The 26,007-nt window shown below is 40.8% G+C and overlaps 1 protein-coding gene across 1 annotated transcript; it reads left to right on the top strand.

Moving 5' to 3' along the window:
- Positions 1-94: 94 nt before the first annotated feature.
- On the top strand, positions 95-19,596 carry LOC114682895 (zinc finger protein 26-like). The gene is made up of 4 exons (XM_028856983.2): positions 95-841; positions 3,801-3,927; positions 4,177-4,272; positions 16,434-19,596. Exons 1-4 carry the CDS (start codon positions 809-811, stop codon positions 17,795-17,797), a joined length of 1,620 nt encoding a protein of 539 aa, XP_028712816.1. The 5' UTR covers positions 95-808; the 3' UTR covers positions 17,798-19,596.
- The last annotated feature ends 6,411 nt before the right edge of the window (positions 19,597-26,007 follow it).

The following is a 26,007-nucleotide window of genomic DNA, read 5'->3' as shown; positions in this document are numbered from 1 at the left end:
ACAGTAGTTTTTCCTTTAATGAAGCAAGCTACTGTTGTTATTTGGTGCACTGATGTAACCAAGTAACCTAGTGAATCACAAAGCGTCCTGTGCTTCCCTCCAACCTCCAATCCATGGTGTTTTTGAATGCATTTATGTCTGCTTCGGCTTCCCTGGGACTGGAGTTACAGACGTTGTGAGCGGACCTGTGGGTGTAGGGAACTAAACCCAGATCCTTAGGAGGAGCAGCCAGTGTTCTTAACCGCTGAGCCATCTTGAACTGTGTATTTTATCACGTCTGTGCTCAGTGTAGCCGCCAGTCTCTACCGGTCTGAGAGGCGACTCCAGCGTCGGATTTGTTTTTGTTTTGGTATTTTTGAGACAGGGTCTCTGTATGTAGTCCTGGCTGACCTCGAACTCACAGAAATCCTCCCGTTTATGTCTCCCGAGTGCTGGGACTTAAAGGCGTGAGCGCGGAAACACGTTAGCTCTTGGGCAGCCTCTGTGAACTAGCCCCTCCGCAGCACGTTCGGTGAAATGAGTTTCTTTTCAGGCGCGTGTGCAGGGGAAGAATGACGCGCTTCTTTGTGCGCCCGCTCCCCTCCCGCGCAGCACGTTTGCTGGACCGCTTCTGCAGGCATCCGGACCGGGAGCTAACGGTGGCCGGCTGGCTCCGGAGTCCGCGGCCATCCTTCTAGGTAGCTGAATCCCGGCGCAGTGCGGCCGGCTTGGTCGGAGCCTGGCTGTCCACCGACCTTACTCTTCAGGATTACTGAGAGACTAGCACTCTGTTCTGTTGATTCGAGCCCGGAGGCCGTGCCTCCCACCTATGGCCACAGAAGCGCGGTTGGCTTCCTTCTGGGTAAGTAGGTTCGCTTTAAAAAAGCTGCCTGGACTCAGTCGGCGGTCCTATTCACTGCTTAAGTCGTATCTAGGCCTGGGCGCTCTCCAGGTCCTGGGCCTTCAGAAAGGCACCTCCATTTACTTGGACTCTGTTACCAAGTGCAGGTGGTCTTAAGGTAATTCTTGCAAATGAAGTCGTCCTGCATTGGACTTTATGCAGTTCTTAGGACCTCATCGAGTAAATCACCCCCCCCCGCCCCCTTTTCACGTGTTTTGAAAATGCATATTCATTTAATGTCTTTTGTGTGCCGAGCCCTGAAGCGGGTCTTGTAAATTTTATGCTAAATTTTATGATTATTTTTTGAGACAGGGTCACACCATACAGCTCTGGCTGGCATGGGACGCTATGGCTGGCCTCAAACTCACAGAGCTCCACCTGCCTCTGCCTTCCGAGTGCTGGAATTAAAGGTGTGCATCACCATGCCTGGCTTCACATTCCTTTCATATATTTGAGTTGACCTGGAACTTTCTATATAGATGAACTCACGGAGATTTGCCTGCCTCAGCCTTCCAAGTGCTGGGACTAAAGGTATGTACCGCCACGCCGGGCAAGCTATCTAACCTCTTAACAGGTTTCTAATCTTTTCATAGTCACTTTATCAGGATTAGAATAGATTGCTGCTTCCGTGATGGGCACCAGATGAAGTGATTGATTATTATTTACACCATGTTAAATCAAAGTGACTCCCCACCCTCGCCTTATGCACTAACCGTAAGGTCTATGATAATCTTATCACTGCTACTGCTCTGGCTTGGCTCCCTCTTGGTCTTGAACTGTTTCAGTTACCTCCTGGAAGAAGCTAGGGAGGTGAGGTAGAGCGCATGCATGCACCTAGCTACCTAAAGGGATCAAGTCTTATAATCTGTCAGTGTTTGATTTTTGAAGTTATGTATTGTGGAACGCCAGTGTAGTAATTCCTTCAGTCATGCTGTGAGAAAACACCCGTCAGGAAGAAATCTAAGAAAGGAAGAGACTATTTTGGCTCACAATTTGGGGGTGTGGTCCATCATGGTGCCTTCCATGATGGCAAGAACTTGAGGCAGCTGGTCATACATTGCATTTGTGTTCAAAAAGCTCAACTAATTTCCCCTTTTTATTGAGTCCAGGACTCTAGCCTTATGGTTCCATCCACAGTGAAGGGGGTCTTTCTATCTCAACCTAATTGAGATAATTCCTCATAGGTAGGCCCAGAGGTTTGTCTCTTCGGTTATTCTGGATTTTTGTCGTTGGCAGTAGTAACCAGCCAGATAGGAGAGTATTCGCTAGTTCTCTATGGAGTTGGCAAGTGTTGGTGATCCAGGAATGGGGAACTGGGTGGCAGTGCCAAAGCCCAGGGGTTCCTGTATGCTAGTGACATTCATGTAAAATGGGTTGCATATGAAGTGCATTTAGTTTATACCAGTTAAACTGGTATAAAAACCATAATTATCATGTGTAAGTTCTGATTATTAGTGTTCATTACTTAGAGTTTACTTAATTTATTTTTCTCATCCCCCTATTCCCTTTCTTTCCTATTTATCATAAGAGCCTTCCTCTGTTTCTGAGATGCCACAGTCCCTGAATACCAGATTCTGCTCTGTACTTTTTTTTTTTTTTTTTTTCAAGACAGGGTTTCTCTGTAAAACAGTCCTGGCTGTCCTGGAACTCACTTGTAGACCAGGCTGTCATCGAACTCACAGAGATCTGCCTGCCTCTGCCTCCCGAGTGCTGGGATTAAAGGTATGCCACTACCGCCCAGCTTCTGCTTTGTTTTTTTTTTTTTTAATTTTACTTATTTATTTTATGTATATGTGTGTTGCATGTTCACCTTTTTATGGTGGAAGAGGGTATCAGATCCCACTATAGATGGTTGTGAACCACCATGTGGTTGCTGGGACTTGAACTCAGGACCTCTGGAAGAGCAGTCAGTGCTCTTAACTGATGAGCCATCTCTCCAGCCCTTCTGCTCTGTATTCTAAGTGGTGTTTACTGTATCTTTATAGTGAGTACAGGTTATCCTCTATACATTTTTTTCTTCCATAATTGGACTCGGCCTAAAAGAAATAGACATTTCTGAATCTCTCTGTTGTTCCCTGCCAGCACCTGTTCCCAATATATGATGATTACTGTTCTCTTAGACTTGGATTACCAGGGTATGGGAGCCACACAGGATAGAGCAGAAGACAGAAAGCTGTTTTCTGTCCTGCTCCAGTGCCTTCAGACTCCTGAAGGAGGAGGCTGAACTCTTCGTTTTTCACTGTTGCTTCCCCCCATTTTCCCAGGTGAATCTCATCCTTATCACCTCCTGAATTCTCTTTCCATCCCATTACTTTGGATGAACTGTTTAGATGACTTTGTGGAGCTGAGTCTGGGTGCTTACTGAGGATGGTTCTATCCATCCTGTACAACATATACCCTGGGTCTGCTTTTGTATATTTGTTTACATGGTTGTTTCCCTCTACAAGACTGAAAACTTCCTAGTGACAGTTGTCTTGTACTCATCCTAAGATCCACAGAAACCCAAAGAGTACCTGGTACTTTTGTGATTGGGTGGTTGATTTTTTTTTAACTTTAATTTTATGTATATAGATGTTTTGCTTGTATATATGTCTATGTGCCATGTGTGTGCCTTGTGTTCACAGAGGCAAGAAGAGGGTATTGGATCCCTCAGAGCTGGAGTTAATAGACATTTGGGGATGCATCATCTGCTGTTTGGTTACTAGGATCTAAACTTCAATCCTTAGGATTGAGCAGCAAATTTTCTCAAACATTGAGCCATCGTTTCAGACCCAATTTTCAACTCTTTTAAAAAGTAGATGATGAACCAGGCACAACAGACCGTCTGGAGAGGAATAGTTTTTCTTTTTGAGTTTTCTGCATTCTTCACATGCTACCTGCTGTGAGTACATCTAGTTAAACAGTGTGTGAATTCTTACAGGGGCTACTGTCATTCAAGGATGTGTCTGTGGAGCTATCAAGTGAAGAGTGGCAGCTACTGGACCCTGCACAGCAGCAGATGTATAGAGAGGTGACTCTGGAGAACTACAGCAACCTGCTCTCCGTGGGTGAGTCCAGCACCTCTGTCAACTCACCTGGAAGTCATAGCCTCCATTTCTTTTTCGTTTGTTATCTAACTTGAGACCTATGAAGTGATTGATGATTGTGAATTTAACTTTACAGGTAAATGTTCTTTGGTGAATATTTGGTCTTCTTCTTCTTTTTAATTGTTATTCCCAAGTGCAAATAAGCAGTTTTGTTTTGTGATTTACCCTTAGCAGTTTGGTCTGAATCCTTTTTGATTATTTCGTTAACAGGGTATCTTGATACCAAACCTGAGTTAATCTTCAAGTTGGAGCAAGGAAAAGAACCGTGGGTAATAAATGCCAAAATGTCCACCCAGAGCTGTCCAGGTAGGTGATTGAGAACCAGGAAGATAGTATGTATGGAGGTAAATTGCTGTTCCTTAGGTACTTGACACTGGGATGGTCGTGTACCTAGAGACTCCTAAAAGTCCTCAACTGATGCAGCTGACTTGGGATGAGATTATAGGTTTCTCAAGTCAGGCACTTAATTGTCACCTCCAATGTTGGGTTCTCCTTCCCCTTCAGCTCTGAGAGGTGGATGTGTACCTCTTATCTGTCCAGAGTCTGCCTTCTGTGTTAGTTTCTTTCCTTTCAATGGGCAGTTGGCCTTGAGAATTTCTTCCTCTTTCTTAATGTGACTTATGCCCCTTTTCTTTCTTTTTTTAATTTTTATTTTTTAAATTACACTCATGATATTCATTAATTACACTCATGATATTAATCACATTTGTGGTATTCATAGATTACATTCGCAGTATTCATTCAAATATATATATATATATATATATATATATATATATATATATATAAATTTTTAACGCCGAATGTCATTTATTGAAGGAGGGAGGAGGTCTTAAATACAGGCTTACAGCACAATGGGAGAACCCCGGAGGACAGAAGTTCGCTACTGATGTTTTACAATCTTGCATCTAAGCTGTTAACACCCATTATTCAGGATACACAGATAAGGAACTTCCCTTAAGCATTCAGGAGGGTGGAACCTGGCAGGGAATTAGCATAGGGAGGATGTCAAGGTCAAGGTCCGCAAGCAAGGCAACAGTTACCAAAAATGGGGGCCAGGGGCCAGGGACCTACAGGCCCCCCTTTTATTAAAAAATGAGCTTCTGACTTGGGTTGCCTGGGACATCAGCAGGTCACCTTACCCGTCATGGAGACGCCTGCCCAGACCACACAGGTGCTCTGTCTTAGGTTGGTAAGTGCCCCCCAGGAATTACCCGTCTCTGAATACTCATTATCATACAGGCTCAATCATGTGTGAGCTGCAGAGTTAACTGCTGCCAAAGATCTCAAAGTGACACTGGGCTTGCAATCTGTGTGTTTGACACAGAAAAGACCAACAGAGGTCCTATCTCACCCATAGCCAGTAGGCTAAAGGCAACTGAGCCATTCCCTTCCTTAATGAGCCATACTGTACGTTGGAGTCCTTGTAAGATAGTATCCCAAAAGCAACTGGAACTTGAGTTCATAAATTTATAATTTTCAAAGCCAATCGAGATGTATATAACTACTGAATTAAATTTATCATGCCCAATAGAATGGAAGATTAACTAACTGTGGTAGCTACTTTTGTTGCCAGGGTCTCCACTGTGCTAGCTGTAGTAAGCATTTATGAAATGGTAATACCAAGAACAGTAGCAGCAGTGGCCGCCATTGCTATAACAGCAAGAGCGGCAGCAACAATGTCAAATTCTCTTCTGGAGTGTGTGGACGTCCACTGGCATGGATACAACTCCAGTAACATGAACCGCCAAGACCCATTTTTCTTGATCCCAGCATGACTTTAGCTGGCAGCTCTTCTGGAGAATCCAATCTCATGGCTACAGTTCCTAGGCTTACATTAATGCTTGCCAAAGCTGGCGATATTGGGCTCTCAATCTCCATTGGCATCAGAAGGGTAGATTTTTTTTCATGAAGACCCATTAGGTCTCTGTCATGTGGGGCTTCAATAGCAGCCACAGGGCACGTTCTGTGCTCAGGAATCCAAAGAGGAACCTCATTGTCCTGAGGAAAGACATAAACAGAACCCTGCGGCTACACCAACACTAGATCGGGTCTCCTTCACGTGCTAGTAGAAAGATCCTTCCATCGCCCCAAAGGGTGATTTGCAACAGGAGCCCTCCAGTGCTTATTTGCATCAGATACTCCAGCAGAATCCACTGATAAAAAATTTAAAATATATAAAACAAGGGAAAGAATAGATTGTGGAGAGGAATGATGAGTCCCTAGTTCTCCCTTTTTTTACTTTAGTAAAATGTTTGTTTGTTTGTTTAATATTTCATATTTTTCTTTATTTTTTGTTTATAATTAATTAATTAATTTATTTTTCTATTATCAGCTTGATACAGTATGTATTCTTATCTTAATAGTGAGATGTTTCATTGAGGCTTGCTCAGTAATTGAGTAAAACCGAAATTTATTATAAGCCATAATGGTCCTAGGGACCTCCATGCTATATATATAGCCTCCATGGTTCTGTGGGTTGTAGTCTGATTGTTCTTTATTTTATATCTAGAATCCACTTATGAGTGAGTACATACCATGTTTGTCTTTCTGGGTTTGGGTTACCTCACTCAGGATGATTTTTTTCTAGTTCCATCCATTTGCCTGCAAATTTCATGCTTTCATTGGTTTTCTCTGCTGAGTAGTACTCCATTGTGTATATGTACCACATTTTTTTTCATCCATTCTTCCGTTGACGGGCATCTAGGTTGTTTCCAGGTTCTGGCTATTACAAATAGTGCTGCTATGAACATAGCTGAGCATGTATCTTTATGATATGAGTCAGCATTCCTTCGGTATATGCCCAAGAGTGGGATGGCTGGGTCTTGAGGTAGTTCGATTCCTAATTTTCTGAGCAACCGCCATACTGATTTCCACAGTGGTTGTACAAGTTTACATTCCACCAACAGTGGAGAGTGTTCCCTTTGCTCCACATCCTCTCCAACATTGACTGTCATTGGTGTTTTTGATCATAGCCATTCTAACAGGTGTAAGGTGGTATCTCAGAGTCGTTTTGATTTGCATTTCTCTGATGATTAAGGATGTTGAACATTTCTTTAAATGTCTTTCAGCCATTTGTAGTTCTTGTTTTGTGAATTCTCTGTTTAGCTCTTTAGCCCATTTTTAATTGGACTGTTCAGTATTTTGATGTCTAGTTTCTTGAGTTTTTTATATACTGTGGAGATCAATCCTCTGTCAGATGTGGGTTGGTGAAGATCTTTTCCCATTCTGTTGGCTGTCTTTTTGTCTTATTGACTGTGTCTTTTGCCCTGCAAAAGCTTCTCAATTTTGAGAGGTCCCATTTATTAATTGTTGTGCTCAGGGTCTGTGCTGTTGGTGTTATATTTAGGAAATGGTCTCCGGTGCCAATGCGTTCAAGCGTACTTCCTACTTTCTTTTCTTTTAAGTTTAGTGTAACTGGATTTATGTTGAGGTCCTTGATCCACTTGGACTTGAGTTTTGTGCATGGTGACAGATATGGATCAATTTGTAATCTTTTACATATTGACATCCAGTTATGCCAGCACCATTTGTTGAAGATACTTTCTTTGTTCCATTGTATAGTTTTGGCTCCTTTGTCAAAAACCAGGTGTTCATATGTGCATGGATTAATGTCAGGGTCTTCAATTCAATTCCATTGGACTGTATGTCGGTTTTTATACCAGTATCAAGCTGTTTTTATTACTATAGCTCTATAGTAGAGTTTGAGGTCAGGGATGGTGATGCCTCCAAAGGTTGCTTTATTGTCTAGGATTCTTTTAGCTATCCTGGGTCTTTTGTTTCTCCATATGAAGCTGAGTATTTTTTCTTTCCAAGTCTGTGAAGAATTGTGTTGGGATTTTGATGGGGATTGCGTTGAATCTGTAGATTGCTTTTGGTAAGATTGCCATTTCTACTATGTTAATCCTACCTGTCCATGAGCATGGGAGATCCTTCTATCTTCTGATATCTTCTTCAATTTCTTTCTTTAGAGATTTAAAAGTTCTTATCAAAATAGGTCCTTCACTTGTTTTAGTTAGTGTTATCCCAAGGTATTTTATATTATTTGTGGCTATTGTAAAGGGTGATATTTCTCTGACTTCTTTCTCAGCCCTTTTATCATTTGTGTATAGGAGGGCTACTGATTTTTTTGAGTTGATCTTGTATCCTGCCACTTTACTGAAGGAGTTATCAGCTGTAGGAGTTCCCTGGTAGAGTTTTTTGGGGCCACTTATGTATACTAAATCATATCATCTGATTATCTATTGCCTGAGTTTTTCATGGATGTGTTTAGCTTCTTTGGGTTGGATTTTCCCTTCTAGTGCTTTCTGTAGGGCTGGGTTTGTGGACAGGTATTGATTGAATCTGGTATTATCATGTAATATTTTGTTTGTTCTGCCTACGGTGATTGAGAGTTTTGCTGGGTATAATAGTCTGGGTTGACATCTGTGGTCTGTTAGTGTCTGCATAAGATTTGTCCAGGACCTTCTAGCTTTCATAGTCTCTATTGAGAAGTCTGGTGTTATTTTGATGGGTTTGCCTTTATATGTTACTTGGTCTTTTTCCTTTGAGCTCTTAATATTTTTTCTTTGTTCTGTGTGTTTAGTGTTTTGATTATAATGTGGCGAGGGGACTTTTTTTTTTGGATCTGGCCTATTTGGTGTTCTGTAAGCTTCTTGTATCTTCATAGGTATTTCTTTCTTTAGGTTAGGAAATTTTTCTTCTATGATTTTGTTGAATCTATTTTCTGTGCCTTTGAGTTGGTATTCTTCTCCTTCTTCTATCCCTATTATTCTTAGGTTTGATCTTCTCATGGTTTCCCAAATTTCTTGGACGTTTTGTGTTACAACTTTTTTGGCTTTAGTGTTTTCTTTGACTGACGAATCTATTTTCTCTATTGTGTCTTCAGTGTCAGAGATTCTCTGTTCTATCTCTTGCATTCGGTTGGTTATGCTTGTTTCTGTAGTTCCTGTTCGTTTAGTCAGGATTTCTATTTCCAGCATTCCCTCAGCATATGTTTTCTTTATTGTCGCAAGTTCATTTTTCAGATCTTGGAATGTTTCTTTTATCTATTTAATTGCTTTTTCTTGGCTTTCTTTGATTTCTTCCCATTTTTTGTTTATTTTTTTCTTCCATTTCTTTAAGGGAATTTTTTATTTCCTCTTTAATGGAGTTTTTCATTTCCTCTTTAAGGGAATTTTTTTATTTCCTCTTTAAGGGAATTTTTTATTTCTTCTTTAAGGGCCTCTATTATCTTCTTAAAGTCATTTTTAGGATTGATTTCTAATTGATTTCTCTTAATGTGACTTATGCCCCTTTTCTTCCCTTTTTAAAAATTTTCTCTTCTGCCTTTGACAGTTAAATTACTTAAGACTTTACCCATGGGTGCATACCTTGCGTCATGTGTATCATTGAGTGATGCCTTCTCTTGCAGGTTATCCACTGAGGTTTACTCCCCAAATTTAGCTGTCCTTCTCTGTATTGTAGCTATGTAAAAGCTCTTACAGTCTGAAAATTTGTTTCCTGCTATTGTTATAAAACTAAAATTCACATATTCCTCCCTTCTCCTCCTGCATTCGGTCCTGGGTTTTATTTATCTATAGGAGAGTTATGTGCTTTTCCAGATCTCAGTCTGGTATCAGAAATGGGAAAAAACTTATGTCTAAAGTCTCCATTTGTCCTTGTTTCAATCTGTTGTTGTGATAAAACATTGACCAAAAGCAGCTCTAGTAGGAAAGGGTTTATTTTGTTTACACTTCCAGGTCACTATCATGAGGAAAAACCAGGGCAGGAACTTCAATAGAGACTCAAAGCAGAATCCATAGTGGACTGCTGCTTGCTGGCTTGCTCAAACTGTCTTGTATAGTCCAGGACCACCTGCCCAAGGAATAATACTGTCCACAGTGGCCTGGGCCCTTCTATATTAATTAATAATCTAGAAAATCCCTCAGAGACATGCCCATAGACCAACCAGATAAAGGGAATTTCTCATTTGAGGCTTCTCTTCAATAAGTCTTCACCATGCCAAACTAACAATTAAGAGTAACCAGGACAGCATTCTTTCAGTTTTTTCATTTTTGAAAAGACTACTGTGGTTGCATAGTCAATCTAGCATCTTGGACTCTGTAGGCTTGTTTCGGACTTGTATCTTTTCCTTTGTGACCCTGTCCACTACTTGTTTCTGTTGGTATTTTGTTCTTTGAAGATTATCTTTTAACACTTATCTTCTTGTCACCCAGTGTAGAACAGTACCACTGCATACTTAGTTCACATTCTTAACTGTAATTGGGAGCTCTTGGTTTCTTTTTTGCTGTTTTACAAAACATCTTTTTTTTTTTTTTAAAGATTTATTTATTTATTATGTATACAGCATGTATGACTGCAGGCCAGAAGAGGGCACCAGATCTCATTACAGATGGTTATGAGCCACCATGTGGTTGCTGGGAATTGAACTCAGGACCTCTGGAAGAGCAGTCAGTGCTCTTAACCTCTGAGCCATCTCTCCAGCCCCGTTTTTAAAACATCTTATGATTAGTCTGGGAAAATACCCTGGTATTTTAATTTTCTGATCCAATCTAAGTAAAATAATAGTATATAGCCTCAAATGACCAGTTGTCAGCTTAGAGCAGTTCTACATAGTGACTGCTTCAGAACTTTGCTGATATCAGAAGTAGGCTTCCATCTGTTACCCTCTTGTTATCCTAGGATGTTATATTCTTCCCTTACACCTTCTTCAGCAGCCTAGCAGGATCCTCAGTGTCAGATACCACATACAGATATGGCAGGAACTTCTGAATCAAGTGGTTTTTCTCTCTTTTTAGTTTAGTTTTTTGTTAGTTTTTAGATTTATTTTATAATTTTATGTGGATGATTGTTTTGCTTGCATGGTGCTTTACCTGCATGTTTGTATGTATATGCACCATGTGCATGCCTTGTGCCTGAGCATTGGAAGAGAGCATTGGATCCCCTGAGATTGGAATTACAAATGGTTATGAGCCACCATGTGGGTACTGGGAATCCAACCTGGATCCTCTGCAAGAGCAAAAAGTTCTCTTAATCACTGAGCCATCTCTTGAGCCATATTATTTATTTTTGGAAAAGGGTTTCACTATATAGCCCTGGATGGCCTGGAGCTTCCTATGTAGATCAAGCTGGTCTCAAACTCAAAAACTCTTCTGCCTATGCCTACTGGATGCTGGGATTAAAGGTATATGCCACATCTCATGGCTATTTCTTTTATTTTATGTGTATGGGAATTTTGCCTGTGTATGTACCATGTGTATGCAGTGCCTTTAGAGGTCAGAAGAGGGCATTGGATCCCCTGGAAGTAGAGTTAATAGTTGTTAGCTGCCATGTAGGTGCTGGGAATGAACCTGGGTCCTCTGCAAGAGCAGCAAGTATTCTTAACTGCTGAACCACCTCTCCAGCTCCAAGTTATTTATTTATTTATTTATTTATTTATTTATTTATTTATTTATTTATTTATTTTGGTTTTTCGAGACAAGGTTTCTCTGTGTAGCTTTGCGCCTTTCCTGGAGCTCACTTGGTAGCCCAGGCTGGCCTCGAACTCACAGAGATCCGCCTGGCTCTGCCTCCCAGTGTTGGGATTAAAGGCATGTGCCACCAACGCCCGGCGCTTCAAGTCATTTTTACATTATTTACATTATTACAGCTCCATTTCCATGGTGTCTGGATTCTTTTGAAACCAGAAATCTGCCCACACATTTATCATTTATTTCCTGTTCCCCACTTTTCCTTTTCCCTTCTCTCTCTTTTGGTTCTAATTCTGTCCCTCTTATCTTTAACCCTTGAATGGTGGGATTGTGCCATCATGCCCAATTTTTGCATTTTTAAAAAAATTCACATCTGTTTGAATGAACCATGGTAAAAGGGGTGGATTGGCCTTGTAAGGGCAGTGACCTGCCTTCCTGACCAGACCATTTGAATAGGAGGATAGCTATCTTTATCTGTTCAGGGCTGCTGTGCAGAGCGTGGGGGATATAACTTTGGGTAGATTTTTGGATATTAAGCATAGAGTACCTTCTTTTCATCTGTATGTGTACAAAAATGCTCTTGTTGATGTGAAATGTGAGCATCCTTTCAGTCAGTACATATTTGGGGCCATAATTCAGTTTCAAGTCTAGGATCTCTTAGGATATTTGTGGTTCCATCTGATAGGTATGGGTGAAACTCTCATCATCTGAGTGAGTATAGTTAAAGTATAAGATGTCTGTTCTAGGCATACCTAGGATTTTAAAAGGAGCTAGAATTTTTTTTTTTTTGCCTTTTAAGACAGGGTCTAACTATGTAGCCCTTGCTGGCCTAGAGCTTCCTATGTAGACCATGCTGAGATACTCCTACCTCTGCTTCTAGAGCACTGGAATTATAGGTGTGTGATTCAGTGTACATCTATAAAACTAGAACTAGAAAGTTGTAAGAGAAATTTCTCGCAGAAAGGAAGAAGATAATTATCTTTGGTCAGATATACTCCCCTTTAGAAAAAAACATGAGGAGCTTTCTCTTCATTGATATTGATACAGTTTCCTTTGTTAGTGTCACTGCTTCAGGCCTAGCACTTTGATTTTTCATTCTGTCAAAACAATTTTTATTTAGATTGTGTGTGTGTGTGTGTGTGTGTGTGTGTGTGTGTGTGTGAGTGTGAATGTGAATGTTTTGCCTGCATGTATGTGTGCATGTGCCTGGTACCTGCAGAGATCAGAACAGGAGTCAGAGCCCCAGAAAATGGAGTTAAGGATGAATGTGAGCCACCATGTGGTTGCTGGGAACTAAACATTGGTCTTCTATAAGCACAAGTACTCTTAACTGCATAGCCATCTCCCTAGTTCTGATTATAATTACTACTACTACTATTGTTATTATTATTATTATTATTATTATTATTATTATTATTATTTTAAAGACAAGGTTTCTTGTATCCAAGGCTGGTTTGGAACTCCCTGTACTGCTAAGGGTGACCTTTAACATCTGATCCTCTCATGTGCTAGTATTACAGGCATTAAGTATGCTTGCTTTATGCAGTGTTGTTTATTGAATCCAGGGCTCTTGTGCATGCTAGGTAGGCACTGTACTAATTGAGCTGTATCTCCAGTCCTGGCACTTCACTTTCAATCTTTCTTTGTTTTGTGCTTCATAGCCATAGCTAAGATAAATTTGAGAGAATGATGATTCTGTGGTCTCTATCTGTAGTAGTTTCAATAGCAGTCTATTCCTATTGCTGTAAGTTTTTTTTTAAGTTTGTGTGTGTGTGTGTGTGTGTGTGTGTGTGTGTGTGTGTGTGTGTGTGTAGACACCCACAGAGGTCATCAGCTGGAGGTTCAGGTGTCTTTAAGCTTCCTGAGGTGGATCTTAACTCTGGTCCTCTGATAGAATAGACTGCTAAGATGTCTCTCTAGGCTTGCTATAATTTTAAAGTATTGAGAGTTGAAGTGTCATAGGCTAGTAGACCAGCCTTGAGGTTCCCTTTCATACTTAGCAAATTTCCAGTCTGTGTTTGTGTTTTGTTTCTGACCAGTTATGTTAAACCAGTAACTCAAAAAGTTAGCCAGACATAATGTTATGCCCTAGAAGAATTCATTTCTTCTAGCCATTGTTTTTTTTTATTTCATTATTATTATTGAGTAGTTCCTGTTTTTAACTTATTCTTGAGTTTGGTGGCCTCACTCTTAAGTATAACCATAACCACTCCCTCTTCTCTCATTGGGATGAGCATATTTAGAGAAAAATCACACGGTGGGAAGAAAGCTGCTAAGCCAGCACTTAAAATTCTTGTAAAGCATTGGTAATGTAGAGGGATATTCTCATGCCTCAACCTTTTGCTTGATTGTTCTGAATTAATTACTTGTTTCTGTTCATTACTGTCCATATAAGAACAATGTTTTGGTCACATAGATGAGCTGTGGTCTTGTTTCCTGAATGGTCTCATCTATAATGTCATTTTATACTTCCATAGACTATTGACCTACTTTTCACTGAGTACTGAACTCAGATCTGACTGTTTACTTATTGTTATCATTTGGATGTTACTGTACTCTAAAATGTAGTAATAGCCATAACAATCTTTCATTTTCTTTCAGGGTATTTCTTTGCCAAGAGCAGCAGTACTTTGTAATTGGAACTGTTGGTCCCCTCTACTCTCAGACCCACCCAGTTCTTTTTTCAGTGCATTCTAGAGCCCTCAACTCTAGAGGTAGAATCTAATAATTACAGTTTCATGCGGGGCTACTACAAGGGCCTTCTCATGTGTTTCTGCTCTTATTTATTTAATTTTGTGATGCTGGGTATCAAACAAAGGGCCTCATACGTGCTAGGCAAACACATTATCACTGAGCTACACCCTCATCCCCCTTTCCTTTTAGTTTTATTTATTTTATTTCTTTTCCTTTGATTTTGAGACAGTGTTGTATTAATCTATCTTTGAAGATCAAATTCTAGTTCAGTCTTCCTTGTAGCCAGATATTGGAGCAATAGCAGGCCTGTTCCACTAGGCCAAGCTCTGTTTATATATATATTTGGTTTTTCGAGACAGGGTTTATCTGTGTAGCTTTGCGCCTTCCCTGGAACTCACTTGGTAGCCCAGGCTGGCCTCGAACTCACAGAGATCCACCTGGCTCTGCCTCCCGAGTGCTGGGATTAAAGGCATGTACCACCACCACCCGGCTGTTTTTTACATGGCAACCAAACTCATGTTTTAAAAGCACAATAACTAATAGGACCTTCTCTAATCAAATACCTTTTAAAGCAGAAACTTTTTGCTCCGGCCTAGTGTAGCTTGTTTCCTGCCTTTACTCTGCTCACTCAGTGGGTTGTGCCTTCCCCCTCCCCCCTTAAACCATACCAAGCATATCTACTTCTTGAGAACTCTGCTTGGCATATTTTCATGGTTCATTCATTCTCTTTTTCTTTCTCCTTTTCTTTTGTTTGGGGTGTGTGTGTGTGTGTGTGTGTGTGTGTGTGTGTGTGTGTGTGTGTTTTGCTCAAATTCTATATCTTCCTGCCACCACCTCCTAAGTGCTATTATATATATATATATATATTTTTTTTATATATATGCATGCCACCTCTCAGTTCATATTTCTCTCTCTCTCTCTTTCTCCCCCCCCCTCCCTCCCTCCCACCTCCTCTCCTCTCCCTCTTTGTTAGCCCTGCTGCCCTGGAACTCGCTCTGTAGATGAGACTTTCCTTGAACTCAGAGCTTTGCCTGCCATGGCCTCCCAAGTGCTGGGATTAAAGGCATGCACTGCTTGCTGTAGGTGGATTTTTCGTCAGGACTATTGGCTCCCCAGTAATGACATGGAGACTTATTATTAATTATGAAAGCTTGGCTGATAGCTTAGGCTTGGTTGTAACTAGCTCTTGTAACTTAAATTAACCCATTTCTATTAATTTACTTTCTACTTTGTGTCTTTCTTACCTCATCTATCTGACTGGCGACCTCTTTCTTCTTCCCACTGTCCTCTCAGCCCCCAAAATCCTGCCTAGCTATTGACTGTTCAGCTTTTTATTAACCAATTAGAGTGACACGTCTTCAGAGTGTACAAAAAGATTATTTCTCAACACACCACCATGCTCAGTTTCAGTTCATTCTTTTTTAATGTCTCATTGTCACCATATCTAAATGTCTTGTACTTACTCTGTATGATGTAGTTCACTTTTTAACTATATAGAATCTTATGGCAGTAAAATTCAGATTTAACATTTGTATGTATGTTTTAAAAATCACTTTTGGGTTGGGGGGTGCCACTGTACATATGTAGAATTCAGAGGACAAGCCGTGGAAGTCAGTTCTTTCCTTCTATTATATGAGTCCTGGGATTGAAGTGGGTTATTGGACTAGGTGACAAGTACCTTGACTCATTGTGCCATCTTGCCAGCCCAGCAAGTCTATTACTTTAGTTCTTTTATTTGGGGGCAGGGAGTTTGATTTTTGAGACAAGTTCTCACTGTGTAGCAAGGGTAGTCCAGAACTCAGAGATCTTACTGCCCCTGCTTCCCAAGTGCTGGGATTAAATGCATGTGCCATCCTGTCCAGCAAGTATATTCGTTTTTTTGTTTTTTCTTTTCTGGAGCTGAGAACTGAATCCAGGGCCTTGTGCTTGCTAGGCAAGCGCTCTATCACTGAGCTAAATCCCCAACCCTGTATATTTGTTAAAAACCCTTTTTAAAATGATTTTCATCATGACCAATTCACTACCAGTAATGAGGGAGGACCTTGTTTGTGTTTGGTTTTATTTACCTCTATCACCCCCATGCTTTGCCCATCTTTCTTTGAAGCAGTGTCATAGGCCTCTTACCAAAGTGAAAAGATCTCTCCCACCCCCAGTAGTACTGGTGGTATAATCCAGGACTTCATGTATTCTAAATGAGCCCCACCTACTAGTTACATGTGCCTCAGCCCCTGCATGCTTTTCAAATCTCTTTAATTCTGTATCAGAATTAAAAATCAGAACTGTTTTGTTTTTTCTTTCTAGAAGGCTGGAAAAAATGGTACCAGAAAAGTCAAGATGAAAATGTTCAGAGAAACTATACTTGTAATGGGTTTGGAAAACTTTTTACGAACAGAACCCATGTTTCTTCAAGGCAGAGACTCCATAAGTATAACACACGTGGAGCAAATGTGATACAAAACTTGAGTTCAAGCAGAATTTCTGTAAAGAATCCTGATCAATTTCATAGTTACAAGGAATCATATTTTTTTAAGCATCAAAAATGTTGTAGCTTAGAAAAAAACTGTATCTGTAATGAATGTGGAAAAGCTTTTCGTTGTAAATCACAGCTTGTTGTACATTTCAGAATTCATACAGGGGAGAGACCGTACAAATGCACATACTGTGAAAGAGCCTTCAGTGCCAAGTCAAACCTTAATGCTCATCAGAGAGTTCACACAGGAGAAAAGCCCTACTTCTGTAATGAATGTGGAAAAGTTTTTTCTTTTAGGTCACAGCTCATTGTCCACCAAGAAGTTCACACAGGAGAGAAGCCCTATTGTTGCAATGAATGTGGGAAAGCCTACAGTTGGAAATCTCAGCTTATTTTACACCAGAGAAGTCACACAGGAGTAAAACCTTATGAATGCAATGAATGTGGGAAAGCATTTAGTTTAAAGTCCCCATTTATTGTTCATCAGAGAACTCACACAGAAGTGAAACCTCATAAATGCAATGAATGTGGGAAGGCATTCAGGAGTAAGTTCTACCTCCTTGTTCATACCAGAATGCACACAGGGGAGAAACCTTATCAATGCATTGATTGTGGGAAAACCTTCAATGCAAAAACACAACTCATTGTACACCAGGGAGTTCACACTGGAAAAAATCCTTATGAGTGCACTCAGTGTGGCAAAGCCTTTGGTCGGAAGGAGCAGCTCACTGCTCATTTGCGAGCTCATGCAGGAGAGAAACCCTATGGTTGTAATGAGTGTGGAAGGTCTTTCAGCAGCAAGTCATATCTTGTTATACACAGTAGAACACACACAGGAGAGAAACCCTATGAATGTAGCTTATGTGAGCGAGCCTTCTATGGAAAATCACAGTTAATTATACACCAGAGAACTCATTCAACAGAGAAGCCATATGAATGCAATGAGTGTGAAAAAGCTTATTCCAGGAAGGCATCCCTTCAGATACACCAGAAAATTCATTCTGGAGAGAAACCATTTAAGTGTAGTGAATGTGAGAAAGCTTTCACTCTGAAGTCCTCTCTCAGTGAACATCAGAGAGTTCATACACGAGAGAAACCCTGGAAATGCTCTGAATGTGGGAAATCCTTTTGTTGGAATTCAGGGCTTCGTATACATCGGAAAACTCACAAGGCAGACATCCAAGTGATGAAGTGAATGTTAGATTCTTTCACAGGGGCTGCTGTACCAGAGACCTTAGATGATAATTCAGACATAGTATATTTGAGAACAGTCATTGAATGAGGCTGCAAGTTAGGTACATAGATCTTGGCTGAGAAGAGAAGAATTAGAGGAATGAGGAATAATAAACATACCAAGTGTGATTGGTCCTGTCATAGAGATTTGTACTCCCTGTAAGTTTAATAAATCAAGGGAGGCTGGGTGTGGTACCTATCTTTTACTCTAGCACTCTGGAGGCAGAGGTAGGTGGATCGTGAGTTTGAGACTCACCTGGTGTACATAGTGAATTCTAGGATAGCCAGGGCTATGATAGACCCCATCTCAAAAAGCCAAAAATAAATAAATAAATAAATAAATAAATAAATAAATAAATAAGGGGATCGTTTCTCCACAGGAAGTGTTACATGGAAAGTTGCATTCCAGATTTTAAGCTTTTTTTTTAAATATAAAATAAAGGCCTCATTAATAATAAATTTTGCATAGTAGAGTACAAAGTTCTAGGATTTTATTTTATTTTATTTTATTTTTTGGCTTGGGGGAAGAGTCAGGGTCTCATGTAGCTTAGGCTGGCCTCAAAGTGGATAAGTACTTGAATTCTCAATCTTATATTATTACAAATGAAAAGGGGATTAACATATTTAATCTTGAAGAAATAATTATTAAACTTGAAAAGCTGATAAATATGTAATAGAAAAGTTAAGTGGAAGCGCTTTAGATAAATGTAGAAATACAATCATACTGATAGGAATAGTGGAGTAAACAAGGAAGAAGAAGAGCAAAAGCATTCATGTAATGATTAAAAATTACCAAATGATGTAGTTTCTATGACACATTCAGAATGCTCAATGATCTGGGGATGGTGACATATACCTCTTGAAAACTCGGGACATGGAGCATTGAGAATCTCGAGTTTGAAGCCAGCCTGTGTGACAGCCAGTTCAAGTCAGTAGAAGCTGCATAATCAGACCCTGTCTCAAAAAGCAAAACTAAACTAGCGAACCCGGGGCTGGGAAGGTGGCTCAGCAGGTAAAGGCACTCTCCTTTAAACATCGTGACCCGAGTTTAATCTCTAAAACCCACATGGTAAGAGAGAACCAACGTCTGAAAGTTGTCTTCTGACCTCCACATGTGTGCTGTGGCATGCACAATGCCCCCCCCCTTGAATAAATGTAAAAAGTTTCTGAATTACTTAATGAACTCTGTATTACATTAGTGAAGGAGTATATTAATTTACTGGCCAATTAAAAATGCTGAAATCTATAAGCAAAAGAGAAGTGGCTCGGTGGTTTGTCCAGCATGGAACAGTGTTGATTATCAGCATCATAAGAAAATAAAATGGTGATTGGAATTAGTATAAATTGAAGTAGATGCTACTAAGTTTCTAGCGGAAACAATAAGTCAGGTATGCAGGCTTGGGAAATGACTATGTAGAGTTCTTGCTGTGCAAGCATGAAGGCTTGACTTCGGATCCCCAACATGTGTAAAAGTCTATGCCTTTAACCTCAGTACTGAGGGTGGGTGCTGAGGATAGTTGTACACTCACACCCCTTTACACAAAATAAGTAAATAATAATAAAAAAAACAAATACAGTAGAAGTAAAATAATTAAAAAGAATATATCATACAAACTACAACCATAGGGAAACTAGAAAAGCTATCCTAATGTCAGATGAAATAAACTATTTTTAAAGTTACTTATTGTGTGTGTATTTGTGTGCATGAATATGAGTCCACATGTAGAGATGGATTGAAGGAATAAAGTTAAGGTTTTCAGACTTGCATGGCAGGTATTTTTTTTTTACTGGATGAGCCATCTGGCCCAACCTTTTTCTTCTGTTAAGACAGTTTCAGTCTCATTTTCTAGGCTGGCCTCAAACTCACTATGTAGCCGAGGATGACCTTGAGCTGCTGATTCTCCTGCTTCTGCTTTTTGAATGCTGGAATTACAGGCACTCACTGCCATTCACTGTTTACACATAATGCTGGGGATTGATTTATGGCTTTGTGCATGCTAAGCAAGTACTCTAATAACTGAGCTGCATTCCCAGCCCTCTAGACTTTATTATTTTGTTTTGGAGGGTCAAACATGGAACCTTAAACATAATGGGCAATTGGTACAACTAAGACACTCACCCAACACCCAATTTAAGACACAAAAGTTACTAGATAATACCAGCATGGCATAAGCTTGTGCCCCTCAACATTTCATCATGGATTGGGGAGGGGCCCATGAGCCCTTACAGTTCCTCCTATTGGCAGTTAATGGTTGCTCAGGGGTGGGTGTCATTTTTTGTTTTTTCATTTTTTGAGACAGGGTTTCTCTGTAACCACATTGGTTATCCAGGAACTCACTCTGCAGACCAGGTTCTGGCCTCGAACTCACAAAGATTTGCCTATCTCTGCCTCCCCAGGGCTGGGATCAAAGGAGTGTGCCACTACTGCCCATCTGAGGGAGTGTCATTCTTTCAGAGATGTATTCACAAGTTGTCCATGCCTAGCAAAATAACCCCCCCCACATGCTTCTATAAGCAACCCTAAATTAAACTCAGTGGGACAAACAATAACAGCAACAACAACAACAACACACACACACACACACACACACACACACACACACACACATATGCACGCACGCACGCACGCACACCATGAATTAGAAGGAGGGTTGGTTAGGAAATAAAGATGGCAGCAGAGGAGGGATAAAAAATTAAAAAATCATTACATGCTTATATGAAACTGTCAAAGATTTTTTAAAATGTGGAAAAAGTTATCAGATGTAGAAGAGCACTTTAGGAAATGTAACATTTGTAGTCATGTATTCAACACAGCACCAAAATATACAAAGCAAAATCACTGATAGAAATAAGAGAAGTAGACAATAGTAATTGTCTCAAGACAAATATTTCTCCATGCCCAAACTGTACCAGATTATAATAAGTTCATGTGGAATATTATGCAGTATGCATTGAATGCTAGGACTTAGAAAATTTGATGAGTGGGCATAATTGTGCCCCAGTTCTAGCATTTAGAAGGCTGAGACAGGATGGTCCTAATTTCTAACCAAGCTTGAGTTACTACATAGATACAGGACAGCCTAAAATATATAGTGAAACCCTATCTAACAATAACAAAAATTTCATCCAAAGATAGGTCTTGTCAAAAAATGCTCTGTTCTTATTGGCCAAATCTGGGACAGTTTGAGCATCCCAACAAGTAATGATAATCGTATAACGCAAAGAATAAGAATCCAAGCTAGGTGTGTTGCCATGTTTCTGCAGTCCCAGCAATCAGAAGCCAGACATGCTTCTGTGAGTACAAGATCAGCCTGATCTACATGACGAGTTCCAGGTCAGCTAATGTCTTTTCTTTCTCTTCTCTTCCATTCCCTCTCCTCTTTCCTCTCCCCCCCCTTAAATTTTTTTTTTAATTTTTATTTTATATGCATTGATGTTTTGCCATGGGTGTTGGGTCCTCTAGAACTGGAGTCACAGACAGCTCTGAGCTCTCATGTGGTTGCTGGGAGTAGAACCCTGGTCCTCTGGAAGAGCAGTCAGTGCTTTTAACCACTGAGCCATCTCTCCAGCCTTCCCCCTGTGTTGATATTTTGTTTGTACTTTAACAAATAAAGCTTGCCTGAAAATTAGAGGGTGGAGCTAGCTGCTAGATAACCATAGAGGCCAGACAGTTGTGGCCCAGCATTTGGGAGGAGGAAGCAGGAAGATAAGGAGTTGAAGGCTACCCTGTGTTACACAGATTGATCCAGTCTAAAAGAGAAACAGAACTGGGCAGTGGTGGCACACACCTTTAATCCCAGTCCTTGGAAGTACACATGCCTTTAATCCAAGGAAGTGACATGGCTGGGCAGAAAAAGGTATATAAGGCATGAGGAGACAGGAAAAAGGCAGTTCAGTTGAGAGTCTTTCGGGTGAGGACTCAGATACTGAGAAAACAAGATTGCCTGAGGAGTTGGTGAGGTGAGGTTGGCTGTGGCTTGCTTTGCTTCTCTAATCTTTTCGGCTTTCACCCCAATATCTGGCTCTGGGTTTTTTATTAGTAAGACCCTTTAGCAATTCGTGTTACACATTTGATTCCCCTCAGAGGACATATGGACGTTTGAAAGGATTTGTTTTTGTTTTATGTAACTAGGAGACTCCTCAGAATAACTCTGAAACACTGAAATGGAATATCCTGTTTCTGTTCCCTCCTGTCTGTCCTGTCCATCACCCACATGGCAGCTAGCAGGCAGCTGACAGCCATCCATAACTCTAATTTCAGCAGATCCACCACCCTCTTCTTCTGAGTAAACGATGAACTTAGGCCATCAGGACGGTTGGCCAGCAGCTTTGCCTTCTGAGCCACCTCACCTACCTCTGAAAATTTGAGTTGTTACAGCAGCATACCCATGTATCTTACCTTCTATACTGTCCTGGAAGATATCTTTGGTGCATGACTGCAGGATGGTCCCCGACAGACCTGCACACTCCTGTGAGGCTTCAGTTGATCATGAAGCTCTGAGTAGAACCAGATGCTGCTGAACACGTGTGCCAAATGTTACTGACTGGTGCCATACTTTGATGACATCTCTTGATGACAGTGACCTGAAAAGGCAAAGCAGGTCTCACTGTGATTGCTTAGTCCCATCCCATCAGTAGAGGAGGGAGGGGTTTTCCTGAGTTTACTGACAGTCCTAGTAAAATGTCTCCTGGGCTGGGTGTGGTGTTCATGCCTTAATCCAAGCACGGAGGAGGCTGAGACAGACAGATCTCTGATTTGCAGGCCAGCCTGGTGTACTTAATGATTTCCGGAAATGCTGGGGCTACATAGAAAGACAATGTATTAAAAAAAAAAAAAAAAAAAAAAAAAAAAAAAAAGCTTTTGGGTTGTAAGAGAGACAGATTTTTACACATAGTAAGTTCTAGGACAGCCAGGAATGCATACCTAAACTGTATATTAAACAAACAAGCAAGAAGATTAACAAATTACACAGGGCCAGTGAGGGCAGACTGCTCTTGGGAATAAAGTGCTTTTTACTAAGCCTTAATTGTGTCTCTCGACTCCATATGTTAGAAGAGAAAAGACACCTGAATTTGCCTGCTGACCTTCACATACATGCCTAGGAGCACCCCTGCACTCATATAATTAAATAATCAAGGGATCCCAGGATGGTGGGAATGTGCTCTCCATAGCCCTGAGTCATGTGTAATGATGGCCCCAACTCAGGGTCGGGTGTGGTGGTACATGACTTTGATCCCAGCACTCAGGAGGCAAAGGCAGGAACTCTGAGTTCAAAGTCAGCCTGATCTACAGTGCCAATTCCGGGACAGCTAGAGCTACACTAAGAAACTGAATCTCAACAAACAAGCAAAAACAAACAAAAGGAAGGTTACAATCCAAAGGATGGAATCTAAAGATGGTGTTTTGGCGCCCTCTTTTGGCAAATCACTCTGCATTTTTCATGGTGAAATAAAGTGGTTCACAGAGGGCCGACATGCTATCTATCTTCTGTCCTTTTTGTCAAATGTCATTGGTCAATTAAAAAAAGACAATCTTAGAATGGTTCCTAGGTGTATACTAACCAGTGCATAGCACCACTACTTCCACTTGCCTCCCTCCTGTCGTTGGAGTAAGTGCGCAGCCATAGTTAAATCTGGAGGGAGCCTAGGGCTACAGGAATTTCCTTTGTTTGTTTAAATAGATGGTGTAACCCTGGCAGTCATTTTGCTATGGCAGGTGGACTCAAAGAGGTTACAGAAAGACTGAAGCGTAGCGGAAGAGCTAAGGGTATTAGAGAGCAGTGTGTGGATGGAGACTGGAAAGATACCTCAGCAGTTAAAAGCACTTGATGTTCTTTCAGAGCATCTGGGTTTGGTTCCCAGGACCCACACAGATGCTAACAGCCACCTGTACTCCAGTTCCAGGATAGGCAACGCTGTCTTCTGAACTCTGCCCACACCTGGCAAGCACGTAGTGTACCCACCGGTACAAGCAGGCAAAACACTCATAGACATAAAATAATAAAATGAGAGATGAGGGGGAGAAGGAGATAGGGAGTGATGGAGGGAGGGAGGGAGGGAAAGCACAGATAGGGTACCTATCCAAGTTTCAACCAAGGTACAAAAAGCATTCCTTAGGCAGAAAACCCAGGATTCCTCTTTACTCAACTAAAGCCACAAAATCATGCAGCCAATCAGAATTTCAAGCAACAAGATACCACAGAAATGGGCTTATTTGCATGAAAAGAATTGCATGATGGGAAATGATAGGCAAAGTTGCTCATCATAACTAAGAGAAGACACTTAGGGAATAGCAAATTTTGGAACAAACTTATTCTCTTTAAATGTTATCTCTTCTTGTTTTGGATGGCAGTGATATATGAATTTATATGTATATGGCTTAGTTTGAAGTTTTGCTCTACAAATAACACTGGTCTTAGAGACAAGGAACGCCAGGATGGTGGTGGCACACAGAGGCAGGCCGATCTCTGTGAGTTCCAGCTTGGTTTACAGAGTTAGTTCCAGGACAGCTAGGGCTGTTACACAGAGAAACCTTGTCTAGACATGGAACTGATAGGATATTAAAAATAAAAGGACATTGTAAAATAGTAATAGAGTTTAAGACTAAAGTTGTATTTTTAAGCAAAATAAATGTAGATTTTCTAGCCAAGTTTTTTAATTTGTTTTAATAATTGTACAGGATCAGCCACATTGGCTTCCGAAAGAACCTATGTAAAACTTAGTTTTACTGCCCCTCATCACCCCTAGCCCCCTTGGTTTTTCCAAGACAGAGTTTCTGTGTGTAGTCTTGGCTGTCCTGGAACTAGCTCTGTGGACCAGGTAGGGCTACAGGAAGTTAGAGATCAGCCTACTGGGGTTAAAAAGCGTGTGCCACCATTGCCTGGCTACATTTTTTTTAAAATTTTATTTTACAATACCATTCAGTTCTACATATCAGCCACGGGTTCCCCTATTCTCCCCCCTCCTACCCCCTCCCCTTACCCCCACCCCACTCCCCATTCCCACCTCCTCCAGGGCAAAGCCTCCCCGGAGGACTGCAATCAACCTGGTAGACTCAGTCCAGGCAGGTCTAGTCCCTTCCTCCCAGCCTGAGCCAAGTGTCCCTGCATAAGCTCCAGGTTTCAAACAGCCAACTCATGCAATGAGCACAGGACTTGGTCCCACTGCCTAGTTGCCTCCCAAACTGATCAAGCCAATCAACTGTCACACCTATTCAGAGGGCCTGATCCAGCTGGGGGCCCCTCAGCCTTTGGTTCATAGTTCATATGTTTCCATTCATTTGGCTATTTTTTTCAATAATTGAGTAAAACCGAAATTTATTATAAGCCACAGTTGTCCTAGGGACCTCCATTCTATATATATATAGCCTCCATGGTTCTATGGGTTGTGGTCTGATTGTTCTTTATTTTATATCTAGAATCCACTTATGAGTGAGTACATACCATGACTGTCTTTCTGGGTTTGAGTTACCTCACTCAGGATGATTTTTTCTAGTTCCATCCATTTGCCTGCAAATTTCATGCTTTCATTGTTTTTATCTGCTGAGTAGTACTCCACTGTGTATATGTACCACATTTTTTAAAATCCATTCTGCCTGCAAATTTCATGCTTTCACTGTTTTTCTCTGCTGAGTAGTACTCCATTGTGTATATGTACCACATTTTTTTTCATCCATTCTTCCGTTGACGGGCATCTAGGTTGTTTCCAGGTTCTGGCTATTACAAATAGTGCTGCTATGAACATAGCTGAGCATGTATCTTTATGATATGAGTCAGCATTCCTTCGGTATATGCCCAAGAGTGGGATGGCTGGGTCTTGAGGTAGTTCGATTCCTAATTTTCTGAGCAACCGCCATACTGATTTCCACAGTGGTTGTACAAGTTTACATTCCCACCAACAGTGGAGGAGTGTTCCCTTTGCTCCACATCCTCTCCAACATTGACTGTCATTGGTGTTTTTGATCGTAGCCATTCTGACAGGTGTAAGGTGGTATCTCAGAGTCATTTTGATTTGCATTTCTCTGATGATTAAGGATGTTGAACATTTCTTTAAATGTCTTTCAGCCATTTGTAGTTCTTGTTTTGTGAATTCTCTGTTTAGCTCTTTAGCCCATTTTTTAATTGGACTGTTCAGTATTTTGATGTCTAGTTTCTTGAGTTCTTTATATACTGT

Source organism: Peromyscus leucopus, chromosome 23 (genome assembly GCF_004664715.2).
Source record: "Peromyscus leucopus breed LL Stock chromosome 23, UCI_PerLeu_2.1, whole genome shotgun sequence".
Classification (NCBI taxonomy): Eukaryota; Metazoa; Chordata; class Mammalia; order Rodentia; family Cricetidae; genus Peromyscus; species Peromyscus leucopus.
The sequence above is the reverse complement of the archived record's forward strand: the minus strand, read 5'-3'. Positions and strand labels throughout refer to the sequence as shown.

Bases quoted from the DNA above. Each gene is read 5' to 3' on its own strand.
- LOC114682895 (XM_028856983.2), top strand. From the start codon at position 809: ATGGCCACAGAAGCGCGGTTGGCTTCCTTCTGG. The intron at 3,928-4,176 runs GTGAGTCCAGCA...TTTCGTTAACAG, and splicing joins CAGCAACCTGCTCTCCGTGG to GGTATCTTGATACCAAACCT. The intron at 4,273-16,433 runs GTAGGTGATTGA...TTTTCTTTCTAG, and splicing joins GTCCACCCAGAGCTGTCCAG to AAGGCTGGAAAAAATGGTAC.